Source organism: Zonotrichia albicollis, chromosome 18, assembly GCF_047830755.1.
Source record: "Zonotrichia albicollis isolate bZonAlb1 chromosome 18, bZonAlb1.hap1, whole genome shotgun sequence".
NCBI classification, from domain to species: domain Eukaryota; kingdom Metazoa; phylum Chordata; class Aves; order Passeriformes; family Passerellidae; genus Zonotrichia; species Zonotrichia albicollis.
In genome coordinates this window covers 8,486,744-8,510,091 of record NC_133836.1, presented here as the reverse complement: position 1 = coordinate 8,510,091, position 23,348 = coordinate 8,486,744, and the positions used below count along the sequence as shown (strand labels likewise).

At 40.5% G+C, this 23,348-nt stretch overlaps 1 protein-coding gene across 2 annotated transcripts in view; it reads left to right on the top strand.

Moving 5' to 3' along the window:
- Positions 1-22,991, top strand: part of PI4KA (phosphatidylinositol 4-kinase alpha) — a 54,286-nt gene extending 31,295 nt beyond the window's left edge. For both annotated transcript variants that reach the window (XM_074554368.1, XM_074554367.1), the window contains exons 20-55: positions 676-784; positions 1,258-1,394; positions 2,275-2,408; positions 2,578-2,660; positions 2,933-3,003; positions 3,121-3,245; positions 3,681-3,762; positions 4,369-4,452; positions 4,809-4,898; positions 5,366-5,485; positions 5,993-6,085; positions 6,455-6,611; positions 6,886-7,013; positions 8,238-8,396; positions 8,621-8,772; positions 9,273-9,380; positions 10,098-10,225; positions 10,321-10,440; positions 11,075-11,154; positions 11,292-11,485; positions 12,209-12,299; positions 13,105-13,272; positions 13,824-13,877; positions 14,844-14,964; positions 15,296-15,425; positions 15,543-15,613; positions 16,458-16,530; positions 16,666-16,736; positions 17,296-17,405; positions 17,997-18,101; positions 18,544-18,669; positions 18,981-19,101; positions 19,750-19,909; positions 20,732-20,821; positions 21,022-21,105; positions 22,182-22,991. In XM_074554368.1, the coding sequence (XP_074410469.1) occupies positions 676-784; positions 1,258-1,394; positions 2,275-2,408; positions 2,578-2,660; positions 2,933-3,003; positions 3,121-3,245; positions 3,681-3,762; positions 4,369-4,452; positions 4,809-4,898; positions 5,366-5,485; positions 5,993-6,085; positions 6,455-6,611; positions 6,886-7,013; positions 8,238-8,396; positions 8,621-8,772; positions 9,273-9,380; positions 10,098-10,225; positions 10,321-10,440; positions 11,075-11,154; positions 11,292-11,485; positions 12,209-12,299; positions 13,105-13,272; positions 13,824-13,877; positions 14,844-14,964; positions 15,296-15,425; positions 15,543-15,613; positions 16,458-16,530; positions 16,666-16,736; positions 17,296-17,405; positions 17,997-18,101; positions 18,544-18,669; positions 18,981-19,101; positions 19,750-19,909; positions 20,732-20,821; positions 21,022-21,105; positions 22,182-22,233 (3,981 nt within the window). In that variant the 3' untranslated portion in view covers positions 22,234-22,991. The remainder of the gene's footprint in view (positions 1-675; positions 785-1,257; positions 1,395-2,274; positions 2,409-2,577; positions 2,661-2,932; positions 3,004-3,120; positions 3,246-3,680; positions 3,763-4,368; positions 4,453-4,808; positions 4,899-5,365; positions 5,486-5,992; positions 6,086-6,454; positions 6,612-6,885; positions 7,014-8,237; positions 8,397-8,620; positions 8,773-9,272; positions 9,381-10,097; positions 10,226-10,320; positions 10,441-11,074; positions 11,155-11,291; positions 11,486-12,208; positions 12,300-13,104; positions 13,273-13,823; positions 13,878-14,843; positions 14,965-15,295; positions 15,426-15,542; positions 15,614-16,457; positions 16,531-16,665; positions 16,737-17,295; positions 17,406-17,996; positions 18,102-18,543; positions 18,670-18,980; positions 19,102-19,749; positions 19,910-20,731; positions 20,822-21,021; positions 21,106-22,181) is intronic.
- The last annotated feature ends 357 nt before the right edge of the window (positions 22,992-23,348 follow it).

The window sequence follows — 23,348 nt, the reverse complement described above, 5'->3', positions numbered from 1 at the left end:
GTCTTTGTTATATAAATTTATCTAAAGTTGTAAGTCATGTTGGCTGAGAGGATATACTGCTCCTCCAATGGCAGCAGCTGTTTGTGCAAAAAGAACCAGAGAATTTTCATAAGTGTGTTGAAAATATGCTCTTTTACTTGCTTGTTTAGATAGTAAATTCTTCAGAACTGATGTCATTCTGTGCGTGGGTGCAAACAATGAAAGATCCCCAATTGGTGCCTCAATGTATTTCCACAAAGCTGATAAACAATAGCAACCAGAAGTGGTTTTGACTAATATTTATTTGGTTTGGAGTTCCTTTACAGTGAAGCAAAGCTGCATGGCATTGTCTTCAGGACAGTTTAAAGGACCATGTGGTCTCTTCCTCCCTGCAGTGCATAGTATACTAATATTATGTATTCTCCTCAGAGGTTACTGTATCAGCATGGTGTTATTCCTGTGTAAAACAAAGGAAATTCTTACTTCAGGCATCTCAAAGTTAGCCTTTCCACTCTCCAAAAAGAACTTAATTTCTGTAATATAACAAGAGTAATATAATGCTAATTTTCATAGGTGACAAAGAATATTACCTTTGTAAATCACAGTAAAGAAGGTACATGAGTTGATTCCTTAGTGTGGAATTAATTTATTCTGACTCCCACCATTTTCTGATGTTAATTTTTATTTCTTTGGTAGCTCACTAGACGCTTGCCACCCATCAAGGAGGCCAAGCCCAGGCTGCAGAAGCTGTTCCGCGATTTCTGGTTGTATTCGGTGCTGATGGGGTTTGCTGTGGAAGGCTCAGGTACCCTGCATTGCTGCTCACATTTCAACTTTTGATGAATCTAAATACAACTCTCTGCAAACCATTCCCAGTAGCTGGAAGAAAAATTACAGGCACATAGAGACTTCAAAAGAAACAGCTTACATGACAGTTCTCTGGTGGGATTTCTTTAAATCTTTGCAGTTTTCTTGTCAGATTGAGCACAATATAATTTGTACTTAGTTTTATTCCTAATAGCTTTAGTTATGAGTTTTGATAGCCAGATTCCTGATATGGAAGATAAGACACATGGGGTACAATGGTAACTAAGGAGAAGCTTCAGCTAAGTACACTTACTAAGTTTGGCACATGGATCATGTGTGTTGAGTGTCTGTGCTTAAGAGCATGAAAAATCTGCCCTAGAAGTAGTGCAAAACTTGATAATGCAGGTATCTTTGTGAAACTTGATTTTTTTAATCCCTCATTCTACCTTCCTCTTTCTACTTCTGTTCCAGGTCTTTGGCCAGAAGAGTGGTACGAAGGTGTGTGTGAAATTGCCACCAAGTCTCCATTACTCACCTTTCCCAGCAAAGAGCCACTCCGATCTGTTCTGCAGTACAATTCTGCCATGAAGAATGACACTGTGACTTCTGTAGGAATTCATTTCTTCTATTACCTCCTTCCATAGTGTCTGCCAGTGTTAAATGACATGGTACCTGTGATATATTGGAATAGCACACCCCTTCAACCTGCCTCCTATTAGTGAAAAGCAGCTTTGTTACACTATTCTTCTCACATCAGGGTGCATAAGTGACTTGGGGTCAGTTTTATGGAGTGTTAATACAAATGTTTAGGGGGGTAGCAGCACCACCTTGATTAGGTGTAGAAACCAAGTCTTTGTGGAGATGGAAGTCTCTTAGTGCTTTTTCATCCATTTTGTACCTGACAAAACTTGCACTGATTGAAAAAAGAAAATCAACAAAGTTTGAAAGGAAACAGCACATTCAGGCTTTCAAAGAAATGTTACATCTGCTCTGGCTTGATACTGGTATTCTTCTCTCTCCCTAGAATTTGTAGGGCAGATTTTGCAGGACAGATTTTGACCAAGGGCTCTTTTTGGCTGATGAAATCTCTTTGGCTCCCAAATAATACAGAAATCTGCATTGTGCCTGGATACATAGTTCTGTGACACCAAAGACTGGCACAAGTCCACGAGGTCTCAGGAGCTGGACAGTGCTGATTTTGGTCAAACTTCATGCATTTAGTGTAGGAATTGTATTTCTTCATTGGCAGAACTGCATGGGAAGTACCAATTATTTCTGCCAGAAGCTTGATTCCAGATTTAATTCTGTTCTGTATTTGAGGCATTGTGACTTGCTGAGTCGGGAGAGTTTGGTCTGAGTCTGCAGGCAGAAGCGTCCTGCCATATTGTTTGTGAAGGTTGAAATGTTAATGAACAGGTGGATGAATGTTTGAGGACACAAACTGATACAGGACTCCCACTTCAGATAATTTCATGTATTCATCTCTAGGCTGAATTAAATGAACTGCGGAGCACCATCATCAATCTCTTGGATCCTCCTCCAGAGGTGTCAGCACTGATCAATAAGTTGGATTTTGCCATGTCCACCTATCTCCTCTCTGTTTACCGCCTGGAGTATATGAGGTTTGTGTTTATCTATATTTCATTTTTTCACTTATGAAACAGCAAAAAAAAAACCTAAAACAAAACAATTAGTAAGTTCCTGAAACAAATAAAATCGGAAATAAACAAAACCTGAAACAAAGAAACAAAGCCCCAAACATGCCAACTTAAAAAAACTCTCCTTCCCTAGGGTGCTGCATTCAACTGACCAAGATCGCTTCCAAGTCATGTTTTGCTATTTTGAAGATAAAGCAATTCAGAAGGACAAATCTGGTAAGATTTGCCTGTCTAGGTTTCCTCTCAACTTGAGGTATGAGGCAATTATCTCCAGGCCTGCAAAGCAGAAACAAATCAAGCAGCTATATAACAAAATGAATCATGTTCACCAGATTGCTGCTGCTTCATTCCTGCCAAGAACACTGGTTTTGTTTTGAAACAAGTTCAATATTGGCTGAGTAAACATAAACACTTTTAACTGTTAAGCCTGGTTTATAAAACAAATGTAATTTTTACAATGAAACCTGTCACTTCTCTCCATTCCTCAGGCATGATGCAGTGTGTGATAGCTGTTGCTGATAAGGTGTTTGAAGCTTTCCTGACAATGATGGCTGATAAAGTAGGTTATCTGGCAACTAAAATTTTGAATTTGTATAAATGTTCTCATTTCAGTTTATGAAAGTGATTTTGTCTGTTCCTTTAGGAGCTTCATACTTCTCTTTGGCATGTTTTTTAGCCTAAAACTAAGGAGAATGAGGAAGAGCTGGAGAGACATGCTCAGTTCTTGCTGGTGAATTTCAACCACATTCACAAGAGGATCAGGAGAGTTGCAGACAAATACTTATCTGGGCTGGTAGACAAGTGAGTACAGATTTCACGTTTCTTTTTCACCATGGCTGTTCAGCGGTTGCTTAGGCACTTGGTGACACTGGTCAAGTGCATTTCTTGGCTGCTACTTCTGCTGAAACCATGCTGTCTCCTTGCAGAATTACATTCAGTGGTGTTTTTAGCATAAGCTCAGAAACCCCTGGTTAAAATGTGTGTCTGCTCAGTATTGGCATGGGTGGAGCAAAGCAAGGTGCCCATGATAGAAATGCAGTCTGAGCTCCTGTGCAATGGCTCTGCTCAGCTGTTGGCTCTGGATAAAGCCAGGCTGTTGTGAGGCTTTGTGGCTTCTATTGAGTATGAGCTCACTAGGGATGTATAACCTGGCTCTTTGAGCAGCTCCCTTGATGGGATAAGAGCCTTCCTCAGCTCTCCATGGTTATTGTATTTCTGAATTCTGTCTTGCTCTAGATTTCCTCACTTGCTGTGGAGTGGAACTGTGCTGAAGACTATGTTAGATATTCTGCAGACATTGTCTCTGTCTCTTAGTGCAGTAAGTGCTTTTCTTTCCTAGAATTTTTTTTTGCTTTGTTCTGCATTTATTTGATACTTAATTGAGTTTGTAATTTGGTTTTCCTTTTACTAAGATTGATAAAATCTTAATTTTAAATTCTGTGAAGCAAGAATTATCTTTGCTTCCCTATTTCATGAGTAGTAAAACTGCTGCTAAGAAGTTGTCAGATGTGGTTTGCAATTGTTGAAATGTCTCATTTGAAATAAAATTTCAGTGGTGTTTTTCTGGTTTGTGGTTTGTTTGGCCTTCTGTGAATTATGGTATTCAGATTATATTCTCTCCAGTCTGTGTGTGTGTATCCATATTTCCTGAATCTGTTACGTACTAGAATTTTTGAAGATGGAAATGCATTTATAGAATTTTATTTTAATACTAAATGTTGAGGAAAGTGCTTTGGATTTTTGAAATTATATATTCTAAAAATCAAACTGGAATGAAAACAGTTTCTTTTAGAGGTGTTCCAATTGAGAGCAAGTGTCAGCAAAAAAGGTTTGGTAATCAGGCTTCTTGTTTGCTGCCTGTGGTGTTAATGGCAGGTGGTGATGAATTCTGTCTTACTGAGAGTTGATAATTGTTTCTATTTAGGACATTCACAAGGACCAACCATACTATGACATTCCTGATGCTCCCTACAGAATAACAGTCCCTGACACACATGAAGCCAGAGAGGTGAGTGGCCCTCCTTGATTTATCAAAGAATGAAATAATGCCTTGTTTCATAGCTTGGAGATAAATTGGTGAGTGACTCTGAATGGTCATTTTTTAAAAGTACTTCACTAGGTAAGATTTTTATAATAGGAAATGAGACAGTATTTATGTTTTTCTAAATTTAGATTATTTTACTTTACCTAAAGCATGACAGTTCTTTGCTAATCAAGGGCACATTCAACTGTTACAGAAAATTTTAACTATGTCATGTTGCTACAACTGTCTTGCTCCCTATGTTACTTATTACACCCTTAAGACCAGCCCCTCTTGTTAAATGTCCTGTATTTTACTGATTGTGTTGATGCTTTTTATTCTAGAGTATAGTCAAGGACTTTGCTGCACGCTGTGGGATGATTCTGCAAGAGGCAATGAAATGGGCTCCCTCTGTTACAAAATCTCATCTACAGGTAATGGGCCTGCTTCTGTGAAAATTTCATTTTTGCACATCTTGGACACTGCAAATCTACCTGAGGTTTATATTTCCTTCCCTGAGAAAAGAGCCTCAAGGGTTTCCATCCTTGTGTGAAAGGACAACTAATTACTTTTCCTTCTTCCATGTAGTCCAAACCACTTCATTTCATAAGAGTTTTATTGTCAGAAGTGACTCTTTTAAGAGAAGATCGTGGCCTTCAAGCATTTATCTCTATAGCTTTATTTATTTTGAGTACAGAAGGTGTCTTACTCTGTGTATTTAGGAGGGCATTCAGAAAATCTTATTGCCAGGGGTGCAATGCCTGGAAGGGATGAGTAGAGACAGTCTTTTGTCACAGTTGTGTGTAATCTAGTTTCCTATGGTTTGCAGTGATGCAGCACTTGCTTATCTGTCTTGTTTTGAGGATAATGAAGTATTCTGGAGTTTGGTTTTTTTTTTCAGGAGTACCTAAACAAACACCAGAACTGGGTATCAGGGCTGTCCCAGCACACTGGACTGGCCATGGCTACAGAAAGTGTTTTGCACTTTGCAGGCTACAACAGGCAGAACACCACTCTGGGCGTGAGTATTGTTTGTTCCCTTGTGCACTGATCTCCTCTCTGGGGATCTGTGACAGGAGGCAGTGTCACGAAGCCGTGGCAGGAGGGATTTAAGGCTGGGTGTTAGGAAAAGGTTCTTTCATTCAGAGGGTGGCTGGGCATGGGCACAGGCTTCCCAGGGAAGTGGTCACAGCACCAAACCTGACAGAGTTCAGGAGGTGTTTGGGCAATGCTCCCAATGGTGTGGTGTGATTGTTGCGTTTGTCCTGTGCAGGGCCAGCAGTTGGGCTCAATGATCCCTGTCAGTCCCTTCCAACTCAGGATATTCTATGATCCTGTATCCATGGAAGAAATGCACATAATCCTTACTTGGTTTTGATCAGTCCTGGTGCTGTTGTATATAACAATCCTGATGCTACTACGATTATAAGCATAAGGAAATTTAAAGCATATGTGAAGGAATAAAAAGATAAAGAGACAAATGGTTTGATATGAGCAGTATAAACACCTTGTTATGGTCTGGCCATAGGCAACCCAGCTAACTGAAAGACCAACTTGTGTGAAGAAGGACTACTCCAATTTCATGGCTTCTCTCAACCTGCGCAACCGTTATGCAGGAGAAGTAAGTGCAGGGTTTTCCATGACTGGGGGGTGTCCAGAGGCTCTGGCATCACTTCTCAGGAGATGATGTCCTTCCAACTGTACTGGTGTATGGGTCTATGTTACATGAAACATAGTCTATAAAGCCCTTCAGGATAAAGAGTATAATTTTCCCAGCTTATTAAACAGATCATTTTAGTGTTAGTCCTGCAGATAAAGCTAAAGATTAGATAAAGCTAAAGATTAGATTGCAGTTAAAGCTAAAGATTTGGTAAAGTAGTAACAAAAGATGCCTCTGCTTGTGGAGTTCCCTAATCAGCATGTGACCAATACTAAACTGGATTCCTAAAAATACTGTTCTTTGTTGAAACCCCCCCCCTCAATTTTACAGGTTGCTGGAATGATTCAGTTCTCAAATGCCACAGGACGAACATCTGACCTGAATAAACTTATGGTCAAAGACCTGAATGCTGCTCTGGAATTAAGCAATACTGAATCCTACACCCAGGCCATGTTTAAGTTGACTGCACTGCTAATAAGCAGCAAAGGTAATGAAAACCAAATGGAGTTCTGCTTTCTGATGGTGAATGTCAAGAATAATAAACTACAAAAACTATCCATATACCAGCCCAGTATGCATCAACTTGCAGCAAAACTGTGTTTTGAATTTTTAGAATTAAGCTAATACTGGGGAAAAGTCTCCTTAAACCAAAAGCTATTTATTATTAGGAACTGATTATTACGTATGATGGACACCAGTTTCATGCTGGTGTGGAAAGCAGTTTTTCTGTTGGAGAAATCTGAGTGAATGTTTGTTTTCAGACTGTGATCCCCAGCTCCTTCATCATCTGTGTTGGGGCCCCCTGCGAATGTTCAATGAGCATGGCATGGAAACAGCAATTGCTTGCTGGGAGTGGCTGCTGGCTGCCAAGAATGGAATAGAAGTGCCGGTAGGAAGTGATTTAATTACTCATTCTCTGCCCCTGTGAGAGGGAAGAGAGAAGATTTTGGGAGATTCACAGATATTGTGAATCTGTGTCAAGGATGTTTAAATGCACTGTAAATCACTTTAGCCTGCCAGGAAGTCTCAGTTCCTGTATTGTTGGAAGTCTGAGCACCCCCACGAGGTGGACTGTGGGAAGCAGACCTTTCTCAACAGCATCAATGTTACAGCAAAAGAAACCTGTTAGAAACCCAGCTGTAGAATTTACTTTGCTGATGAGATGCATGAGCTGTTCATTAATTGACTCTATCACAAACTATGGAATGGTGTTTTGAAACAAAGATAAATCAGTGTCCCTGCTCATTAATCACCCTCTGGTATCTGGTGTTGCACCATTACATAAAAACATAGGCTTGCAAATGTCCTAATCCTGTAACAGGCTAAGCCAGTTGTATTTTGTGAGATGGGATCAATGTAATGGTAATAAAGCAACTCAGCATGGTGCAGTGAGAAAGCTGCCTCTGGTAATTGCTTTGCTTAGGGAGCACCAAGTGTTTCACTCACTGGAGACAATCTTCCATCTGAATTTACTTAGTTGAGTTTACTTGCAGGTTTCAGTGGTTGACTTCTTAAGCATCAGTTTCATTTTTTTTCATTGGGCATTTGGGGAAATGTCTTTGTATCTGATTGAGGAGAAGAGAGAAGCACCCTTGGTTGCTCAGCCCTCTTAGTACAGAGGATGCTGCTCCTGAGAGCTGGATCAGCAAAACTGAATTAGGTGCCATCTTTATGTTGTGCTTGATCAGCCAGAGTGTGTTCAGTGTGCTCAGGGGCCAAACCAGGTCCTGCAGGTCACAGGAACCTGGTCTGTGCTTGTCCCAGCTGGGCTCATCTGGGAGGCAGCAACCTTTGGTGAGCAGGAGGATGGATGGCATGGGCTGATCTAGCAGTTCAGTCTCCTCAACAAAATACTGTGCCTGGCTGCTGCTGCCTTTAGTCTCTGTTACTAGATGAGATTCTGGGGCAGTCTCCCTTCCTTTTGTAATGTACTATGTGAAAGAAACATTTTCTTTCAGGTGGGATGTACAGACTTGTCTCTGCCTCTCTGTCAGCACTGCAGTGAATTTGAATTGATGTAGTTGGTTCTTGTGTCTGCTGTGGGGAAAGTTTGTGCTTTCCATGTAAGAAGATGCTCTTGAAACAAGAAGCACTGTCACCTTCCTTTTTGCAGTTCATGCGGGAAATGGCCGGAGCCTGGCAAATGACAGTGGAGCAGAAAGTTGGGCTGTTCTCTGCAGAGCAGAAAGAAGCAGATCCATTGGCAGCCTCAGAGGAGAGCCAGCCAAGGCCCTGTCCACCAGAGGTGACCCCACATTACATCTGGATAGAGGTGTGTATTTTTTCTGAATATCCCACCTGTGGCAGTCTGTATTTCCTGTTGCTGTGATCTGGGGAAGGACTGGAGTCATGTGCTCACAGCCAGGAGAGCCATTCTGTTTAAATGAGCATAATCATTGAGGGGGAGAAAGGTGTTTGAAGCAGAGAAGTCTAGGGGTGGGCTTTGAAATTGAGAAAGGTCAAAGGAGGCATGGTATGTCTGTCTCTCTTTCTCAGTTTTTGGTGCAGAGGTTTGAAATAGCCAAATACTGCAGCTCTGACCAGATCGAGATCTTCTCCAGCCTCCTCCAGCGCTCCCTGTCCCTGAACATCGGGGGCGCCAAAGGCAGCCTGAACCGGCACGTGGCGGCCATCGGGCCCCGATTCAAGTGAGTGCTCTGGGCTTTCCTTCTGCAGCCACAGAAGTGAGAAATAAGGTTATAGGGAGATGGAAGAAAACAGCTGAACACTGCATGTTTAACTTGGCTTCAGGTGCTGAGGATTGCTTTAAAAGCCTGTAGTGATGCAGTCTAAGCTCTGTTTTCAAAGCAGAAGTTGATCACTTCAGCTTGAAAGTACTTTTTTTGGTGTTTCAGGAAATTTCATGGGATGATTTCATATAGTGAATAGCCCACATCATGGATCTAATAACGAATCTAGTCTTTGCTTCATCAGTTATTTTCACCTTTTGTGACTTGAAGGCTTTCACTTTCTGTGGTTCTGCAGTCACAGCTTTAAAGCAGACTGGTGATAATGTGAACAGGTTGCTCAGAGCTCTGAAACAGACACTTCTCAGGCTGCACTTTCAGCTGTAGTTGCGGTTTGCATGGTGGGGTATTGGTCACCATTTTGGAGAGCCAACATTTCCATTCTCTGTTTTGCTTATTAGGTTGCTGACCCTGGGTTTGTCTTTGCTGCATGCTGATGTGGTTCCAAATGCAACTATCCGAAATGTTTTGAGAGAAAAGATTTATTCAACTGCCTTTGATTATTTCAGGTACTCTTTATTTTGAAACAACTCACTGAAAATGTGTTTGTGTATTTCCTGGACCTTCAGTGATACTTCAAAGCAGCAGCTGTTTTTATCCTCTAGTCATTTTTCTTCCTGTCCTTTTTTACCCACTTTAACAGAAACTTTTCTTGTGCTTAAGTATGGTTGATGAATTATCTCAAAGAGGCTTAGATATTAGTTTCAGATTTTATGTGTGATTTAAAAAGCAGAAATGTTTCTATTCTTTTCTCTTTTTTTCTTATTTTGAAGTTTATTCAATGTTCAAAATTGTATCCGGATTTATTAGGTTAAAAGAACTGCTGGTATAGTATGTGTGGCTGAAAATGTGGTTTTATTGTTTTCAAAATACAGACACACTGAATCTGATCATTTCAACATTTGACACAGGCACAAAAGAAAATTTAATTGATAGGAATATCTGAATGTGAGGAGGTCACTCAATCCTAATAATAACTTTCAAGTGATTCCAGGATGCTGACAGACTGCTGCCCTAATTTTCAGTTATAATTGGAAGTTTGTGCTCTTCAGTCAGACATAATAAAGCCACGAGGATAAAATGTGGTGATGTGTGGTCTCATCCTTGTAGATTTCAGTCAGAATAAAAAGTACAACTTGATTAGGCTGGTGAGGAGTTTTGACTGCTGAGAGTCCCCCCCCACCCCAGTGCATTCAATATTACATTATTTGTGTGATTTCTTCAAGCTGCCCTTCAAAGTTCCCTACGCAAGGAGAAAAGAGGCTCCGTGAGGATATCAGCATATTGATCAAGTTTTGGACAGCAATGTTCTCAGACAAGAAGTATCTGACTGCCAGCCAACTTGTGCCACCTGGTGAGTTCCTTTAAGTGCTGTTTTAAAAGTGTCTTTTCCACTGTTTTAAAAATGGTTTCTTTGGATTCTACATCAGATCTGTGCTCTGTTCTTAGATAATCAAGACACCAGGAGCAACCTGGATATCAATGTTGGATCTCGACAACAAGCTACACAAGGATGGATAAATACTTATCCTTTGTCCAGTGGCATGTCAACCATATCTAAAAAATCAGGTATTTTTTGATTGTAACCAGCTCATTACAGCCAATTTTACAGCATGGTTTATGTTCAGATATTTAAAGTCAATATTTATTTTAAACATCAGGCTCATATTCTGGCAGGCTGTTTAACTACCAATGCCAGACTCTGAAAATCAAAGGCAGAAAAAGTCTTACTGGTGACAAGCAGGAAAGTTCTGATATCACCTGAGTTTTTTGAGAGAATGTTCAGTTCTGTTGTGCAGGAGAAATATGACTGGAAGAGATCAAGTTATATTGAAATCTTGTAAGGAAATTTTTTGCTTTATGGAAACATGCCCCTAGTGCTTTTTGGAGACAGCAGAGTGACATTAGATCATGGACTGTATTTTTGTACAGTTTTAAAGCTAGTGCTCCTTCTTTTTAGAAGACTAAAGTGAATGCACTGCTGGCTACAATAATATCTCAGTAGCCTGTTGTACTTCATATATTCAAAGAACACCTGCACGATGAGTGGCTGCAGTGCTGACTTCCTGCTCTGATCTAAGTTACAGGTGCCCTGTGGTTATTCAGTTCTTCTGTGTCCATGTTTCCAGGTGTGGACAGTTTGAAAATGCAGTTTCACCTGCTGATCAAAAGCCACTGAAAACTTTTTATTCCTTTTCTCCAGGAATGTCCAAGAAGACAAACAGGGGGACCCAGCTGCACAAGTACTACATGAAGCGCAGGACATTGCTGCTCTCATTGCTGGTGAGTTATCAGAAGGATGGGCTAACTGCATGAATTTCTAATACCCTCCTATTGTTGCAGGATATGTAAACTAAAGGATGAGATTGGGAGTGTTTTGCTTCCTCCAGAAAACTCTTTATTTTTCCTGTTTCCTTCAGGCTACTGAGATCGAACGCTTGATCACATGGTACAATCCACTGTCTTCCCCTGAGCTAGAGTTGGATCAAACTGGAGAGAGCAGTGTGGCAAACTGGAGGTCTAAATACATCAGTCTTAGTGAGAAGCAGTGGAAGGATAATGTGAATCTGGCTTGGAGCATTTCTCCTTATCTTGCTGTGCAGCTGCCTACCAGGTGAGATATTTCAAAATAAATAACTGATGTAATTACTGCTGCCTTAGAAGTTGATTGTGTATTTACAGTAAATAATGATAGCACTTGCTGCTGGTTGCAGCCTCTTGCATACTGTCACAGCTGTCTGAGACCTTTGAAAAGAAGTAGATTACTTAATGGACTCACTTGGCTCAGTCACTAGTGAAGTCAACCTGCCTTTCCTACCATCTGCTCTTTGCCAGTGCTTAGACAGTGTTTGATTCAGAAGAAATCAGGTTTGTTTTTTAATACCATTCAGCCCATTAGCAAGCATAGCATTTAAGCAGTGCTAAAAGTATCTTGGAATGCAGTGGTTTTGCTAGATATTGGCTTTACTATTATAGGAGAATTAGCATAGTTGGCTCCAGAAGGGAAAGGAAATTCTTTCCCCCTTACGACTGTGATGGTTTTTGCCAAGTAGAGTTCTGTACACTGCTTGCTGTAGAATCCCAGACAGAATATTTCAGCCAAGAACCCACTAGTGGAAATGGGCTGAAATACAACTGGTTTATACAAAAGCACTGGATGAGGACCAGTTGTTTCAGAGTCCCCTTTCCACAGCGTATTGGGGTATGTTACTTCATGGTTGCACTATTTGTTTATTGAGCATATAGTTTTCTGCTTTCTGCTGTTCTCATCTTCACATAAATAGAAGAAGCCATCAACATTTTCTAATAATGTTATTGTGTTGCTGGTTACACCTAGGTTTAAGAACACTGAAGCCATTGGAACAGAAGTGACCCGTCTGGTCCGGTTGGACCCGGGGGCTGTTAGTGATGTTCCTGAGGCAATAAAGGTACCTGTGAATATTTTTACTGTTACAGGGCCCCAGGACGCCCATTTCACTCAGATGTATTGGAAAATACAGTCTTGACTTGCCACAGTGTATTTTCTAGTGCTACCCATATCTCTGGTAGGAGAGAATGACAGAACAGATGTGGAAATAGGATGCTGAGAGGAGAATCACAGCAGTAAGAGGAGGTAGCCAGTTAGTTAATGGTGCACTTTACTTCTGGGTATTCTCACTGTACACAAAATGGTTCAAAACTCATCACTTGAACTGCAACCACCATTTCTGTTCCTTTGGCATAATAAGGGAAAAGATCACTGGGCCAAGCCATGATGAGTGCTGCTGCTGAAGTTATTTCAAGCATGACCTTTTCTGTGTATCCAGAGGCCAAGGTCTGGAAGTGAGGAAGGCTCATCATGCTGATCTGCTGTAGAGCACTTTATCCTGTGGGGGACAGTCTTGTCAGAGCTGTGTTCTGTACATCACTTGTAAAATAGATGGCAGGAAAATTGAACCATTTTTGACCCTCTCAAAATGACTCATCCTTTATTTTTTCTATTTGTTCAAGAACTCCTGGATTGTACTTATAGTAACTTCATTTGATGTTCTGGGAGGTGAGGTGATTCCAACAGCTAGGTTTCCATGGAAAAAATGCATTAGATAAAACAGCCATAGTTTTGTAAAAAAAGAATGTTCCATATTTCACTTACCCTGCTGGAGGGAGCTAGATGACAGCACTCCTGTCTGATGTGCAGTACCCCCACATCAGTGAGTGCTACAAACCCCTGATGTGTCTGCCCTGCTTTTTCAGTACCTGGTTACCTGGCACACCATCGATGCTGATGCACCTGAGCTCAGCCATGTCCTGTGCTGGGCACCCACAGATCCACCCACTGGCCTGTCCTACTTCTCCAGCATGTACCCACCCCATCCTCTGACAGCCCAGTACGGAGTTAAAGTCCTCAGATCTTTCCCTCCGGTAAGAGGAGTTCCAAGAAAGCTTCAACACTGCAGGGGAAGTTATGGCCCTGGTCACTGTGGCCACAAGTTTCATTTTAATGCCATGGAGAGGCACGTGCTAAATGGGCATAGCACACTGCAGAATGTGCACAGAGTGGGATAGAAACTTGAAGTTGATTGTCACATGTAAACCTGGCTCATGTATTCGCAGCTTTGTTGTAAATGACACCAAGCTGAATTCTTCAGACTGCCCTTCTCAAATCATCTCTTTTGCCTCTTCTTTCAATGACAACGTTGTTTCTTCTAAGGTGGAAGAAAGCTGGTTTTTAGCACTTGTCAGACTTCTATTAGGACTGTGAAGTACATGATTATTAATTATCTTTTTGAAGGGAGTAACTAAACAGAGTAATACTTAGATTTGAGAGAGTTGCATGCATAGTTTAAAATGAAGAGGCAGTGGAATTTTGTTTATCACCTAACTGAAAGGAGCTTTTCTCTGTGTATGTGACTCATCTTCCCTTCTGACTACTAAAACAAAACAGTAAAACCCTGCCATCCCTTCTCTTTCAGGATGCCATTTTATTCTACATTCCACAGATTGTTCAGGCATTGCGGTATGACAAGGTGAGAGTATGAATCAGCTACATGTGGAGAAAACAGATTTTTAATGCAACTTTTAGATTTAAAACAGTAAATAAACCAAAAATTAGGTGTAATCTAATGCTGCTTATTATTATCCTATCTTTAATACATAGAAGAAAAATTATTGTCTCTAGAGGCTAGCTGGTTTTGGATGCCCCTCTTTTATGAACACATAAACTTGAGAAAGGCTATGTAGCTCATCTGTCAGGAAAGAGGTTTTGTTATGGGAAACCCCAGGTGAGGACTCTGTTTGAATAGAGCTTTTGGAGGTCTGCATGAGACACCAGTAATGAAGTTAAATCGTTACCCTTCATCATTTTGCTGTAGAGTTAACCAGAGGAGACATCCAGGGGTGTCTTGTGCTCTATCACATGTATGAAATCAGATCTCAGCCTTATCTTGCAGAAGCCAAAGTAAAGCTTGACAGCCAAGTTCAGAGTTCATTAATGTGAGATCATTCTACCTGCCAGCGAGGCAGTGAACTCTGCTCAGTGCTTTTTTTAAGGTGAACATGTTCCCATCCCATGGTGTAGGTGACGGTACAGTCCCTGTGACACTGTAGATTTCTGGTATTGCAGGAGCATGTAGCAATGCCAGGCAGCACCAGTGTCCCTGTTACACTGTGCTCTGTACACATAGTAGAAGATGCTCTGAGCTCAAAGAGATTTGAAATCCAAAAAGAACAGATGGAAAATGGCCTAGAGGTGGGGAAAGGCTGATTAGAATAACAGAATAGGTCAGTAACAAAGCTGAAAACAATTTAAGATCAGTTTGCTACCTTTTAAAATACACTGTCATTCATGTCTTTTTAGCAAAATGAGAGGGTGCAGAGGTCTTGTTTTCATCCATTTAACACTTTCTGTGTTTGAAGAGTAGCTGTTAGAAGCAATAATATTGCGTCTGAGAGTTGTAGAACTTTGATCCTTACTGGTCTGTCTGTGGTTGCAGATGGGCTATGTTAGGGAATACATCCTGTGGGCAGCTTCCAAATCTCAGCTCCTGGCTCACCAGTTCATCTGGAACATGAAAACCAACATCTACCTGGATGAGGAAGGACATCAAAAAGATCGTGAGTGCTTTAAGATGCAATTTGACTTGACTCCTTTCCTTTTCCCAGTCCAATCTAAATCTTCTTCCTGCTTCTTGCTTGTCAAGAAGAATCCTTTTAGCTGGGAAATTCTCTTTTACTTACAGAGGTAGGGCCCATTCTGCATCAGTGCCTGAAAGAGTCTGTCAAGAGAGACAGGGTGCTGCTTCCCTCTGTACCTTTTTCTGAATACTATCCAAAGGTGCTGATTTCCATCAGCCATATAATTTGCCTTTCTGAAAATTTTATTCTACATTTTATTCTACATTCTATTTCCATTCTGACACAGATGCTTCCTTTTTTTCATATGCAGCTGACATTGGGGAACTTCTGGAGCAGTTAGTGGAGGAGATAACTGGCTCATTGTCTGGCCCAGCCAAGGAGTTCTACCAACGGGAGTTTGATTTCTTCAATAAAATCACCAATGTTTCAGCCATTATCAAGTAAGAATTGTACTTAAGAAATTGTGCCAATTTTGTATAAGTTTGAAACAAACTTGAGGCTAGTGTGTAGAGTAATATATAATGTGCAGATAATTAAAAGGTAATTAATCTTTTTAGGCCATTCCCTAAAGGAGATGAAAGAAAAAAAGCTTGTTTGAGTGCTCTGTCTGAGGTGAAAGTGCAGCCAGGTAAGATGGGATTTAGTTGTATAAAATCGTGGGCTTTTGCATTCAACATGGTTATTTGTTTTCTGCAAGCAAATCTTGAAATCCCAATGAGTGGTGGTTTATAGAGATTTCAGTTTTGGTGCTGGTGGCTGTTCTTTTTTGAGTATTTCTTTCTTTGAAAGAATTTGAAAAAAATTCAAATGTTTTTGTCCATCCAGTAATTTCTATGTGATGCACCAAAACTTACCCAAAAGCAAGTTAGGTAATGCACGTAGTGGATAAAAGTAGAAGTGTGTGTCTGAAGAGGAAGACTAAATAAACTACTTTGCTTTCTACCACCTTCTTTTTTAAAAAGATGTGGCGTTTTTGAGAGGTTTTATCTCAAGAATGAAGCATGTCCAGTTCCTTTAATTCTCCCCTTTCTCCCATCAGGCATTCCCTTGAAATGTCATTATCTGTGGGTCTCTTCAAATCTTGAACATACGTTTTCCCAGCCTGAATCTTCTCTTCAAAATGGAGCTTAATGGAAGTCTTTCCTGACCTCTAACAGGTCTCAGACCTTGTACCAGTGCTGAGGGCACTGCCCACTGGGGCTGCTGCCACATCTAATTCAGGACTGTTGTAAGAGATGTCCTCTCTGGACCTTTCTGTGGTACAGGTTCTGCAGTATTAGCTCAAAACTGTATTTTATTAGTTTCTGGAAATCTCTCACTAATGCAAATCCTTCATGGCGCACTGTAATCTCCAGTTTCTCTCTGACATTAATTCAAAACTATGTACTGAAGTTGTAGGCACTATCATCAGTTATTGTCCAACTTGCATTGTCTCACAGTGGATTTGTCCTCAGCTGTCTGCTGTTTTGCAGGCTGTTACTTGCCCAGCAATCCTGAAGCAATTGTTCTGGATATTGATTACAAATCAGGAACTCCTATGCAGAGGTACTATGCTCTTGTTATATTTATTTACATATATATATATATATGTTAATTAATGACATTCAAGTAATTTTTCTGTAAATTTTTGTTTGACTAATTGCACTCATCATCATCATCTTTGTTTCTTCTGTAATTTAGTGCAGCAAAAGCACCCTATCTGGCCAGATTCAAAGTGAAACGCTGTGGAGTCAGTGAGCTTGAAAAAGAAGGTAACTGCAACTTAATCATTGATACTACTAATTAATAGTCAGCAACGCCTTTAAAACTGCCTGCTTTTAGTAACCTGTACCATTGCACAAAAAGTGTTTCTGTGTTGAACTTTGCCATGATTCAGCTGAGAAATTAAACTGGATCAAAGGAAGAGAGAAGAAAATGCTGAAAACTTAATTTTTTTTAAAGTCCCAAGAAGCAAGCCACATAGGGCTCTTGAAGAAATTATAACAGTTACTTTAGACTAAAATAGAAATCACTGGCCTTTTCTGGGTTTTTAGACCCAGTAGCAAAATCCAGATTTTTGTATATTTTCTCTCAGGCATTGCAGGCATTTATTAGATAAATCACAAACACTGGTTTGAGATGTTCTAATTCCAGTAGACAAAGGGAACTATCTTATGATAATTGCCTTGTAAGGCAGAAATATCTGTGGTGCACCTGCAGTGGAATGCTGTGGGTTTGAGTGCAGAGGGCTTGTCGTGACAGAAGGTTTAAATTAAATTTATGGACTAATTCAAGAGCATGTTTGGGTTTTGCTTGGTTCCCTTGTTGCAGGTCTGCGCTGTCGCTCTGACTCCATCGATGAGAGCGAAGAGGAGGATGAGGACAGTCAGAAGGTTTGCTGGCAGGCTGCAATCTTTAAAGTGGGCGATGACTGCAGACAGGTACAAAGCTCTTGGGGTTTGCACTTAGAGGAGACAGATTTGTAGGTGATAATGCATAAAAAGGAAATAATTTTAATATAGAAGTATTTTCCTTTGGAACTACGGTAATCTCAGTTATGTACTGACAGGGAGAATTGTGTGGTACCCCTAGAGAAATTCTGGTTTGGAAATAAAGGCCATTCTGTCAACACAGGTTTACCAAGCCTTAAAATTTTTCACAGAATTTATTTTTCAATTGAGCTATTGGTAATACAGCTTTAGTTCCTAAGGTGGGATCTTGTACATTGAAGTTTGATTGATTAGGAGAGAATGCTGGTTATTACCCCTGGAGTTATTAATAGCCCTTTTATCAAAGGGTGATAGGCAGTTCATTCTTAGGTCAGCAGTTAAATCATCAGTGTTGCTTGCTGCCCACTCACAGAGCATTTATCAGTTCCCTTTTGGATTTCCCCCCTAGTGCATACACAAGCTCACATCTGCACACCTGCTTAACTTAATGTGCACTTCAGAGTTCTTCAGAGCTTGTTTATAGTCCAGTTTATGACCTGTAAGCCCTGTAATGTTTGTGCAATTTTTTTTTTTGTCTGACAGGACATGTTAGCTTTACAAATCATCGATCTCTTCAAGAACATATTTCAGCTGGTAGGACTGGATCTTTTTGTGTTTCCATACAGAGTGGTGGCCACAGCTCCTGGGGTAAGTGAGCAATTAACTGTAGTGCTGTAGAAAATTCAAAAATACTTTCTTCCAGCACACATAAAAATTCCATTCTACAAGGAAGTACTGCTCACATCACTTACACCAAATATTTGGAGTACCAGCAATAGAAAGTGTCTTTCCTCTCCTGCTTCCTGCTTTTCTAAAACTTTTGGCTCTGAAATTGTGCTGCTTGCAGTGTTGTTTGATTTCTGGGACTATGTTGTCCAAAGCAGTGGAAAGTCCCAGAGTTTGTCTTAGTTGCATGGAAATCCTAAAAGAGAGGATATACTTTTTTTTAACTAATAAACTAGAAATTCTGTATTTGGTGATCTGTAGGCTTCCCCACATTTCCCAGAGAACCTGCATGACTGCCAAGAGCCATGAACAAAATATATTTGGGAGCATGCTTTACAAACCTCTTCCTTTTCTTCCCCTGCAGTGTGGTGTTATTGAGTGCATTCCTGACTGCACGTCCCGTGACCAGCTGGGCCGGCAGACAGACTTTGGCATGTATGATTATTTTACAAGGCAATATGGAGATGAGTCTACCCTTGCATTCCAGAAGGTAAAATGTCACTGGGCAAGCATAGCAAAATATCAACTGAGAAACATTCTACCTATAAGAAATAATGACAGATAATTGCATAATGACTACTGTAATGCTGTATCTAGTTCCTGATGCTGATAATCCATTTTTAGCTATTAGTGAGTTAGCTAAAGAAGTAATTGCAGCTATAGATGGATGGAGAATGTCATTGGACATTGCTTCAAATTAATCATGAATGGAAGAAAAAAAGCTTTGTCTGTCTCATCTCCTGGTGGAGTTATTAAATTCTGCCAGTTGTTCTGATTTGTTTTAACTTGCTGTTTGTACAGGCCCGCTATAATTTCATCCGCAGCATGGCTGCCTATAGTCTGCTCCTGTTCCTGCTCCAGATTAAAGACAGGCACAATGGCAACATCATGCTGGACAAACAGGGACACATCATTCATATTGGTCAGTCACATGCACCTCTGAATGTCAGTTCTTACCTTTGCTTTCTGCTCTTAAGTATTGCTGATAACAGACAATAACCCATTTCCCTTTGAGATCCATCTGTATACTGGTTTCACTGTTTGTAAACATTCATGGAAGGTTTTCATGCCTTCATGCCAAGTGTTGTGTGTTTGTGTTGGCTGCTTCTGTGCCAGTTTAGCTCTGCAAGGTTTTGTCAGGTTCAGGAGAGTATATACACACATATGTATGGGTGACACATGTTTATGTACTCATGCATGGATACTTGTGTGTATGTGTTTAATTATAGAAATGTATCTTTGGATTCCTTTCTTCACTGCAAGGGTATGAATTAAACTCGACAAGTAAATTTATATAGATGTGTGAGGCTGTAACCTCTGCTTTAGCTTTGCTTTTCTGGAACTGCACAAATATTTCAGCAGTTTATTTGATATCACCATTCTTACATATATTCTCATGTCATGGGGATGATGCTTTTGTTGGTATTCTTACACTTCACCAAAGCTATTTTCCAGTTGGAGTTAAAATATTTACATTAATACATGCAATCCACATCTCTTGCTTCTGTCAGCTTTAACAGCACACAATTAACCAACAAAGCTTATGAGGCAGTTTATCTTTCGTGCACAGATTTTGGATTCATGTTTGAGAGCTCACCTGGTGGAAACCTGGGCTGGGAGCCTGACATTAAACTGACTGATGAGATGGTGATGATAATGGGAGGGAAAATGGAGGCAACACCATTCAAATGGTTTATGGAGATGTGTGTCAGAGGCTATCTGGCAGTCAGGTAAGTTCTTAGGTGCTCAGAGTGGAAGTTCTTGCATGCCCAAAGCCAGATGAGAAGAAAATTATAACAAATGTTGATTTGTAGGGAATCTGTGCCCAGTAGTCTTGCAAACTTTGAAACAATGTAATAATCATGCTATTTTACATCTTATCTTTGTTGGTTTTTTTCTGTCTTTATGTTATATTTTAATATTTTATATAGTCAATATATAAATGTGATGTTTCACACGTTTCCTGACACAATTTAGTGCACTGTTAATACAATAAGAAACTACTGTCTTGGAATCAAGATCATTTTGGTTCCTTGAGGGGAAACAGTCTGGACAAGTTCTTGTGGCAAAGCAAATGTGTCACTCAAGTAGCAGAATAATAGCCTGGTAGATAATAAATGTTCTGAGCAAGAGGACAGGAAGGAGAAGGAAAACTGGGCTGATGTAGCAGAGAATTACCCTGAGTAATTAAGATTAAAAGACAGTTCCTGTGTGGTGTTGCTGGTTTCAGCCTTTTGTACTATTTTGGTGCACTGCTTCACCATTCTGATGCCAAAGAAATGTTTGCTAAAGCATTACTTTGCATAATCCTTCTTGAGATTCATCTTGCAGCATTCTCAGTATCTGACAGTCCAGCATAAAGGAGTGACTTTTAATTAAAAGTGACTGATTGCAAGCAATGGTGTAGCTTGACAGCAAATGTAAGAGGATTATCTGTGTTGATTTAATTACAGGAAAAGGTGGGATCCAGCTCGTTGAACTCCTCAGCTTGTCTGCTTTACCTGCTAAGGCTGCAGGAGTCTGAATGCTCTGTTTTTGTCCTCTTTCTCTAGGCCTTACATGGATGCTGTGGTCTCACTGGTTACCCTGATGTTGGACACAGGGCTGCCCTGTTTCCGAGGGCAGACAATCAAGCTGTTGAAGTAAGTCAGCAATATGTGTGAACTGGAAAATGTTTCTTATTAGAATGTTATGTCATTTGTACCAAGTGGTTTCACAAGAACTAGCTACTTGCAGGAAGTGAAATCACACCTGGCTGAGCTTGTGCAAAGACTCATTTGTACCACATTCAAAGGAAACCTCACTCATTTTCTCTTATTTGATTGTGATTTTCTGCATATAGACACAGGTTCAGCCCCAACATGACTGAAAGGGAGGCTGCAACTTTCATCATCAAGATCATCCAGAATTGTTTCCTCAGCAACAGGTTTGGCTTCTATGCATGTTTTCTCCCTATGGCTAAAGGAAGGCCATCAGGCTTTGAGCAGAGCTGAAAAGTAGAGTTCTATCAGTCAGATGCCAAAAATTTTTGAGTCATTGATAGTGCTGGACAGCAGCTTTGTTTCTGAATGTGCAGCATCTCCTCTGTTTTGTGCTGGGAAGGAAGACTTAAGTACAGGATGGTAAAATGGCAAGACTGGTTAGGCTAAATAAATGTAATAGTTAAATATCTTAAGGGCATCTTTTATTATGCTAGCTAATACAGACTTTGTGGGATATATTGGAGAGTCTAATACAAACTCTTGTGTAGTTCCCTGTGGGGTCAGCTTGAGACCAGTGCCACTCACTGGCTCAGATACAGCCCCACTAGAGTGGAGGTTCCAGTGCTCCCTAGTGCACCTGCTCAGAATCTCAGATTGATACTGGGGGTGAAGGCAGTGACACTGCTGTGTGAATGGCCAGAACCAGCTTAGTTCTGACAAATTTGAGCTTTTCTACCTGTGGCATATTTAATCTGTGACCTGAATAAGCTCTACCCATGGATAATTGAGTTATCTGTAACAAGCTGGGAGTTGTTTGCTCAGTCACTCATCAGAGATGCTGCTGTTAATGCTCTTATTTCCCCTGCACTTTTATTTTCATTATTGGCATTCTCCTTAATTAAGATGACTTTTATTTCCATATAATCCTGTCTCCATGCATCCCTGATGATCTTGATTCATTCATTATGCATTTCTTTCTCCTAAAACAAACTGCAAATGCTGTGTGATGTGCTTGTGGTTTATCCAAACACAGGATCCAAACTGCTGATGCTGTTGCCACAGTGGGAAGTGTGGAAATACTTTTTTAAAGTAGTTTAAACAAGAGCAGGATGTTTTGTGCTGTCCATAACAGTAACTGGGCCTTCACAATGCCTTCAAAGGATGGAGGGCTAGTTTTGATTAGCAGCTGATTTCCTTCACCCATGTTTTGTCTCTGTGGGATCCTGATGAATGTTTCTTGACAATCGGTGCAATGTTTTTTTAAACTTTTCCTTACCTCTGGTTTGCTTTTCTTCTTTAGGAGTAGAACATATGACATGATCCAGTACTACCAGAATGACATCCCCTACTAGACACTAGAGATCCACTGCCCAAGTGAAATGTGCAACCCCGTGCCCTCACTCCAAACTTGTGACAAACAGGAGATGCTCGTCACACCTGGCTCTCTACCCTCTGTGTATGTGTGTGTACATGTTGGGTACATCCTGACCATTGCAACAATCAGTTCTGATTCATTCCTTTCTCTATACCAGGTTATATATATTACTGTTATTCCCTGGATTTTTGGAGTTGGGTTGCAATCACAATAAAAATTGTATTACAGTTGTGAATGTGTGAAAGTGGTAAAGCTTGAGGAGTTCGATAATTTTTCATGCAATGCAAGGATTTTATAATGTCTTTAAAAAGTAAATTAAACCCTTTCCTGCACAATCGCACAAAATGCCATGGAAGGGAAGGGTATGGATTTCTCTTTGGAAACAGAAATGTTAACTTGTTCCAATTTTACTGTAGAAAGAGCTTGATAATCATCCAGGGTGGTGATGTCTGTGTAGCTGTATTCATATTTTGCACTGTACATGGTCCCTGCTACATGGTCAGTATTTCATATGTACATGAAGAATGTATTTTTTCCTTTTGTGTGTTTTAAAAAGAGACTCTACTGAAGATATATTTAATCTATAAAATATAATAAAATACCTTAGACTTCGTGTCTGTTGCAAATGTTTCACCCTGTGCTGTTTTTACTGTATATACATCACTCTGCACACTTGTGTACTGTTCATTATATTATGCCTTTTCTTTCTAATAGAGAAATCTAATTTATTCTTCAGCTGTTTTTCAGTCTCAAGTGACATTTTTGTATTCGTAAAATAAATGTTTGGTGCAAGAGCTGGAATGTAGGATCAAGGTAAAGCTCCCCAGTGTTGCTAAGGGCCTCTATCCTGGGCTGGGACATAGGTCTTTTGGGGTTTTTTTCCTTATCTACATGCTTGTCCTTCTACATGGGCTCTTCAACACAGGGCCTGTCCCCTCTTTAGGGGATTTTTTTCCCCATCTTTAGGGGGATTTTTCCCTTTTGGGTGCTTTTCCCGCGTGTCCGGATCGTGCCATCAGGGAAGGAAGGGGGTGCCCGGCCTGGGCAGGGCCCCGGCGCGCCCCCTGGCGGCTGCAGTGCGAGCACCGGCGT